Source organism: Amphibalanus amphitrite, unplaced genomic scaffold (genome assembly GCF_019059575.1).
Source record: "Amphibalanus amphitrite isolate SeventyFive unplaced genomic scaffold, NRLGWU_Aamphi_draft 000059F_arrow, whole genome shotgun sequence".
In the NCBI taxonomy this organism is placed as follows: Eukaryota; Metazoa; Arthropoda; class Thecostraca; order Balanomorpha; family Balanidae; genus Amphibalanus; species Amphibalanus amphitrite.
In genome coordinates this window covers 466,502-473,882 of record NW_024881555.1, presented here as the reverse complement: position 1 = coordinate 473,882, position 7,381 = coordinate 466,502, and the positions used below count along the sequence as shown (strand labels likewise).

General features: G+C 50.8%; 1 protein-coding gene across 7 annotated transcripts; it reads left to right on the top strand.

The window, feature by feature from the left end:
• The first annotated feature begins 51 nt into the window (after nucleotides 1-51).
• LOC122378443 (splicing factor 45-like) lies at nucleotides 52-7,227 on the top strand. Of its 7 annotated transcripts, none has more exons than XM_043359516.1 (8): nucleotides 52-117; nucleotides 2,776-3,054; nucleotides 3,263-3,377; nucleotides 3,683-3,820; nucleotides 4,177-4,325; nucleotides 4,643-4,900; nucleotides 5,345-5,519; nucleotides 6,934-7,227. In XM_043359516.1, exons 2-8 carry the CDS (start codon nucleotides 2,806-2,808, stop codon nucleotides 7,038-7,040), a joined length of 1,191 nt encoding a protein of 396 aa, XP_043215451.1. In that variant the 5' UTR covers nucleotides 52-117; nucleotides 2,776-2,805; the 3' UTR covers nucleotides 7,041-7,227. The 7 variants fall into 7 exon arrangements, with proteins under 7 accessions (XP_043215451.1, XP_043215449.1, XP_043215447.1 ...); XM_043359514.1 differs by lacking the exon at nucleotides 52-117 and adding an exon at nucleotides 197-257; XM_043359512.1 differs by lacking the exon at nucleotides 52-117 and adding an exon at nucleotides 202-239.
• The last annotated feature ends 154 nt before the right edge of the window (nucleotides 7,228-7,381 follow it).

Sequence of the window (7,381 nt, the reverse complement as noted above, 5' to 3'; positions counted from 1 at the left end):
TTAACTACAATTGTGACGCTGTTGATACAAATATGTACCAGCAAATATTTTAGGTTTTAGCAAGGCGGTTTTAGGGGACGACGGTGAAAACAGGGCGCCTGGGGCGATTTGATCAAGGTTCGTTAAATTTACACGTGACGTTTGGGATATAGAAGGCCCATGGAGCAGGAGAAGTTCCAAATGTCACGTGACTAATATGCCCTCCGGCGCCCTGTTTTCACCGGCGTCCGTTTTAGGAGGCACTGAACTCTACAATGGTTTTAGGGGTTTTAGGTTAGGTCAAGGCCCTATGGTTAGGTTAGGTTGTAGCAATGAGTAGGTTGTAGCAATGAGTTAGGTTGTAGCTGTAATGAGTGGGTTTTAGGTTGGTTAGTTCTCTATATACCGTGGGTTGTAGGTTTGTACAAGGCCATCTATAGATTGTAGGATTTGTAGGTTTTAGGTTGTCATTGTAGGTCAAGGTAGGTAGGTTTGTAGGTTTGTAGGTTGGTAGGTTACCTATCACCCAGACTGCAAAGTATGGCAATTTCGACGAGATCTCGTCGGTGCGGGCTTGTTCGGCTGGTGCGGATTTTGGAGTGGTGCGGTGCGGATTTGGCCTGGTGCGGTGCGGATTTGGCTTGGACCAACGCTTGGACCTTGGTGCGGTGCGGACTACGGACTTCGCGTGGTCTTCTTACCCGGCCGGGTTCCGTTGTTGACTGTTCTTTGGAAAGCCCTACAAATGCGTGCCAGCCACGGTGACGCACGGTGACGGACCAAGGTTTTAAATTTACTCTACGAACTAACAATTGCGGCAGAACAAATCCATTCTTGCCTCGGGAATTATCGTGATGACGACGTCATTAGAACGAAGACTGGTTGCGGTGGTGACTGGTATGTCACATTAGCGAGCAGCTGGTTTGGATTGCCAATCAGCACCCTACTTGGGAATGACGTCATTGGTTTCTTTCATACGAAAGTTTGTTGGGGCTATTTGATCAAGGCTCGTGAAATTCACACGTGACATTTAGCATGTAGAAGGCCCACAGAGGGGGAGAAGTTCCATGAAAGAATGCACTTGAAAGATCAAGTGCAAGGGATATGCCACCTCAGCAGCACAAGACTTCAGCACCAGTGGATGCAATCTGTCGGGCCCCATGGCAGAATGGGGGTCAAGCATCATCAGTGCCGATAGGACATCGTCCGTTGAGAAATCAACACTGTTAAGCGTTCCATTGAACATCTGATGGGGTGCAGGGTGCCTTGGGCTGTTAGGAGAGTAAACAGAAACAAACGATGAGGCGAACATTTCAGACATGGTTTGGGCATCGTCGCTCATTTCACCAGTCTTCAGCATTATGGGGCCAACTGCTGGACAGCCAACCTCCTTAGACCTTACATAAGAATGGAGAAGTTTTGGGTTTTGTCTGGACCTGTCAATTAAGTTTCTTTCATACTGGCACTGTGAAGTTACAGTGAACATTCTTAACTCTTTGTTAATTGAAGCAAAGGCACCATACGCCTCCACGGAAGCATGGGCTTTCCTTCCCAGTTTCTGTCTAACAACCTTATAGTTATTCCATGCTCTCAGGCGGCGGTGTATAAGGCTCGTCGGTGGTCTAGTCTGGAACTGCGGCCGGGTCCTCAGACGTGGAGGTTGTTCTGGCACAAACTCATTTGTCAGATCTGCAATGACTCGTACAAATTGGACAAAACACTCATCACAATCCCGGTAGGCAAACTCGAAGTCCCAGTCCGTATCTTTTAGCAGCTGGCGCATCAAGGCAAAGCGACCCCTGTTCCAGGCTCTCCTGTAAGGTCGGGGGTGAGAGACAGTTAAGATGTCATCTGACTCGAACACATAATCACATACAGCCAGGCAGTGGTCGCAACCTGGCAAGGGAAACAGTGGCTCTGTCTTTTTCCCATTCACAAGGCCAAAGTGAAAATTTCTTAGTTTTGTGGTAACTTTCTTTGCAATTGCATACCTACCTCATTTTTCTACCTATTTAAAGAAAAGTCTCACTGTCATGGGCTTTTTTTCAACCGTAACAATACATTTGAAGTCGAAAGTGTACCCAGCTGAATAAAAATTGATGCAATGCCCATATTTGGTCATGGCTCTCCCACCAGAATCAAATTATTGATGCCTCCATATTTTGATTCCAGAAGTCTAGTTTGCCCAACTGATCTTCCAGATGTGTAAGATGCATACATTTTGGACCCGAGGCTGCGGCTAGATATTGACCCCAGGAATCGATTGCGACCCTTATTTTGGCGATTAGACGAACCCTTGAGGCACTTTTGACGTGCCCCTTCCTTTATGGGACGATTAAGATGCACATCTGGACGCAGCAGGACGTCTACTAATTGCCTTACCTGACGCGACTCGACCAGCCTGGTCTAAATCCTTGTCTAAATCCATGAAGACATCATCGGTGGTCGAAACTAACATGAATTCGTGATCAGCACCCCCCCCCCAAACATAATAGCTTCACTTTACGAAGTTCTAGCAGGTCCCAATTTTCCCAGCTTTTGGTCAGTGACCTGTCCTGGAAGGTCAACCAATGATATATGACCTTAAAATTGGGTATGATCAGCTTCCTCTCGTCACGGACAGCGCGCTCATCTTTTTCCCCGATGCTTTAACTCGATCTGGGACCGAACGGCAGGGAGGGGGGGGGGGGTCCAAACGCCCCCCCCCCCGCCCCGTACACGTTAGACGCTGGAAAACGCCACATACAGGCGAAGGTTAAATTATCAGCATCATTATCATCACCCCTATATTTGCAGTGTATCCAGTTTCTACACCACTGCGGGACCATGTCTCTGTACGACGACATCGACTCTGGTCAGAAGTCGGACCGCGTGCCCGGCTGGGGTAGCTCCAACATGAAGCTGCTGCAGTCGCAGCTGAAGCTGCGGAAGGCGGCCGTCAGCCAGCCGCGCCGCGACCTCAGCAGGCGAGGTAACGTACTGGCGCCCGTTATCGACCTCAAGGGCACGAGGCGCGAGGACGAGGACTCGCCGGCGGCGGCGGCGGCGGCCACGGCCGTGCTCACCATGCCCGGCGTGAGTGGACGGGACGCTGGGGGAGGGGAGAACGCCGGTGATAGGGGATGACGTTTCAGCTGTCCGGTTTATCATATGACAAAAATGACGATGCTGAGCGTTAAGTTGTGAAGAAATTTCAGCAAGTGTTTATTTTTTCCATCCAGTTTTTGAATTTTGACTATTTCCTTCTTGACAATGAGATAACTCCTGATAAAATGTTTTTCAGCTGAACCAGAGAGGTTACCGGGGCCCAGCACAATTCATCTCGTTCGGGCCGGACCAAGACGCCAAAAACGAGTACGACCCTCTCAAACCAAACGACTACGAAAAGGTCGTTAAAGGTGAGTCCAAGACATACAACTTGACAAATGCCGAAACACCTTAACATTCCACTTTGCACAAATGCCGATTCCTTCAAGTAAATGTAAATGTCAAATTCTAAATCTTGTTCAACTGAATATATGAAGCCTTGTGTTAGGGATCAGGATCGAATAATAACTTTTTCAGTTGCTGTGTTACACAACCTGGTTTATTTACCCACATTTTCTGTTTTTTTCGTAACCATTCTTGGTTTGTTTTTCCCCGCCCTTCCTGTGCACCGTTTTGTGCGTATCCGAGTGTAAATTCATAAACCCTCTCTAATCAGCGGCGCGCCGTAAAAAGGAGGAGGAGAAGGAACGAGAGCGTCGCGAGCGCGAGATGGCGGGCCCGGTGACGAGTCTGGTCAGCAGCTACAGCGACGACGAGGCAGAGACCGCCGCAGAAGAGGAGCGGAAGAGGAAGAGTGAGTGGCGAGGGGGGGGGGGGAGACGGGGAGAGGGACCGGAGCTGCGGACCGGGACGAGGCGAGGAAGGGCCGGTACCAGCAGGGTACCCCCAGATCATGTCAATCGCATCATGTCATCATGTGCGTCTTCTTGTCGTGTCAGAATATCATCTTGTCCGAATATAATGTCAATAAAAGTAAGTGGGTAAGATTTCTTGCTGTCTGATACTGAGTGAGAAACCCCATCTGCCCTGTATGTCGCTTGTTCAGCGTTTTTCGGCACTTCACCCAGGCCACATTCAGCACATCCACCTGGTTAGGTATGACTGTGTGACGTTCTCCGTCTCCACCCCTGACCGTCGCCGTCCCGGCAGGCGCGCTGGGAGCGGCCATCGCGCCGCCGTCGGCCCTCCAGGAGCGCTCCTCCTCCCCGCCATCGTTCGGTCTGGGCGCGCCACGGCCCAGCGGCTCCGGCGCAGGGGGCAGTATCGCCGCTCAGATCATGGCCAAATATGGGTACAAGGTGCGTACGTGTGCGGGAAGTTGGGAGCAACTAGTGCACGCTGGATAGAACAAAGCGTGTTGTTTGAAATGTGTGTCACATCCTTGTAAAAAGCATGAATTTAAGTGGTTAACATTGATGACCTAATAATATGTGGCACGTATATTTGGTCATGCCGGATGATGCATTGTGAGTTGTGACGTTTGAAGGGCAAAAAGTGCCTCCCGCTCATTTTGCGTTTATCACTATTCTGTTCTGCCTGCCAAACATATACAGGTTTGCCATCGCCCCTCCTGTAAGGTCTGTATCTGACCATTGCTCGTTCCGGCGGCCGGCAGGAGGGTCAGGGACTCGGTAAGGCCGGCCAGGGCATCTCCCGGGCACTGGCCGTCGAGAAGACCTCCAAACGCGGTGGTCGCATCATCCACGAGCGCGAGCTATTGACGGCGGGCTCTCCGGGTCCGTCGGGCACCAACACCCCGCCCCAGGGCGGCGGCAGCGACCTGATGCCGCCGCCGCCGCCGCCGCCGCCCCCGCCCGCGCAGCCCACCATGGCCGAAATACTGCGCAACCCCACCAAAATTGTGATGCTTCGGGTGAGTCATGGAGTTGGGAAAGCGACGGGAGAGGTGTGGTCATTAAAGACACGGTGCTATAAGGTTTGAGTTACGATTCTTGCAATAGAACAGTCGTTACATTTTGCGGTCACGTAAATGCGTGTTGGATGGTACGGATATCGCTCACTGATGTTTCGATTAAGCTATTTTTCCGGCTGTCTTTTCTCTGGCTATGTGAGGTATCCCTATCTCTGATTGATCTCTGACTCTCCGGACAGAACATGGTTGGTGCCGGGGAGGCTGGTTGATGGGCGTGCCGGGGAGGCTGGTTGATGGGCTCGAAGGCGAGCAGAAGTGTAGACCCTCTGAGTGTCGGCCCTCTGACTCCCCTCCCCTCCCCACAGAACGTGGTGGGCGCCGGCGAGGTATCTGTAGCACGGCTCTCTGCCAGTCACGGACCCTGCCCCCCCCCCCCCCCCACAGAACATGGTGGGCGGCGGGGAAGTGGACGATGAGCTGGAGGGCGAGGTGAAGGAGGAATGCAGCACCAAGTACGGCGAGGTGGTCAAGGTCACCATCCTAGAAGTGTCCGGCGCCTCCGACAACGAGGCCGTCCGCATCTTCGTCGAGTTCAAGCGGATCGAAAACTCCATTAAAGGTGGGCACGGGTAGAGACTGGGGATGGGGCGGGGTCGATGCCGAGGGGGAGTTTGCACACTGCATAGAATGGCGGGACATGATTTCCGACAGGACGCGATGTCACCGTTGTCTGCTGTGTTAATACTTTTCGGAGAGGGTCGATTTTTATTTATTTAAAGTCATCAGTGATATTCGTTAAACACACAACCGACGGCCGGTATTATAAACGCACAATGCGCACACTATACCTTTTCTGTGTCGGCCTATTAACCGTCTTGCGCCTTGGGAAAGACGTTTGTATTCTTGCGCCCATGGAAGTTATGCAGTCATGGTCCCAATTATCTTTTATTGTCATTTTTTGTGGGTTTCTTGTCGCATTGTGCAACCTCACCAATATCCTTAACCCGGCAGTTGCTGGGGTATTTCGCCACCCACCGTTTGCTGGGGGGGGCGTTAAACGCCCCCAGCCGATAACTCGAGAACCAATAGGCGCAGCGAAACGCACGAGGCGGCAAACAAAAGAGCGCGACGAGACGCTTCAGATGAGTACTTAAAAGTTGAATTTTGAGGTCACAGGTCAGGTCAAGGTCAGGTCAAACACCGGAAATCGGGCTTTCAGTAGCATGGACTTCAGGACTTCGCAATGGGCGCCTCTCGTCATAAACTCTGTCAAAACGGTGCACGATCCATCATATAAGGCTTACAAGAGTGTCAGCTCCATGTAGGGGTCAGTCAAGCATAGTTCAGGGTCAAGGCTAGGTCAACCGGGTAGGCACATATCCCCGAAAATCAAAACTGATATTCGCAGCCTGTGACACATGTTTTATGGGTAATTTGGAGCGTAGAACACGATGGTGACATTCTTTTTCTCATATGTGTACGAGTTTGGCTCAAAAAGTTCAATTTAAGAAATTCATGTATCATGGTCGTGAAGTAGTCACGAGAAATTGCCAAGATTCAGTTCAAGATTTTGGAAAATGCGGAACAATAATCAATAATCGAAGATAGCCATTAGAATGCTCATGGTATTGGCAGTCTAATGGCGTTTACGGCATGTCTGTATATTTATTCTGTGATTTTATATGATTTTTTTGAACATATGCCGTTTTAGGTCGAAAACTCCGAAATCATGACGTCACTAAAACCTCGATATCTCAAAAAATTTCTGACCGATTTTTTTGAATCTTTGTCACAATAAACTTCAATCAATTCCCTACAGGTACCCAAAATTTGGCGCGCCTGCGGCGCGCCGTTTTTATGTTATGGCCCGGCGAAAAAAGTGGGGGCGTTTAACGCCCCCCCAGCAACTCGCGGGTTAACCATCCTTACCCTTTTAATATCCTTTCATTCTCGTCAGCATATCGTTCAATCGTTCCCACTTTGTTTACCTTCAACCCCTTTCTGTAAGTAATTTTGCTCCCTCCCCGCTGCAGCGCTGGTCGACCTGAACGGCCGGTTCTTCGGCGGACGCCAGGTGAAGGCGCGATTCTACAAACAGGACCTGTATGACGACCTGGAGCTGAACGAGCATGTACCGTGACGCCGCGCAGTGTCAGCCATGTCACCCCTGTGGGAGTGTCAGTGTCAGTGTCATCCCGGCGCGGTTCACATCATCACCCCCTGGCCGATCACTGTCGGTTTGTGTAATGCTCCCGCCGCCCGGCGCGGCTGGGATCCGTCACGGAAACCGTGGTACAATGTTGTGTAATATTATGGACGACTCGCTGGTCTGCGTTTGGGGGCTACTGAGGATGGTGATGAATTGATGCAGACGGGACCCGAGTGCGATTAGCATGACTGCACAGTGCACACAACATTCGACTTCAACTTGACACGATTGGCATTTTGCAAATTGTGTCATCGATTTGCAAAATTTGTATT

Coding starts and splice junctions, on each gene's coding strand:
- LOC122378443 (XM_043359514.1), top strand. Junction 4,326..4,642: donor TGGCCAAATATGGGTACAAG/GTGCGTACGTGT, acceptor GGCGGCCGGCAG/GAGGGTCAGGGACTCGGTAA. Junction 4,901..5,344: donor CCAAAATTGTGATGCTTCGG/GTGAGTCATGGA, acceptor CCCCCCCCACAG/AACATGGTGGGCGGCGGGGA.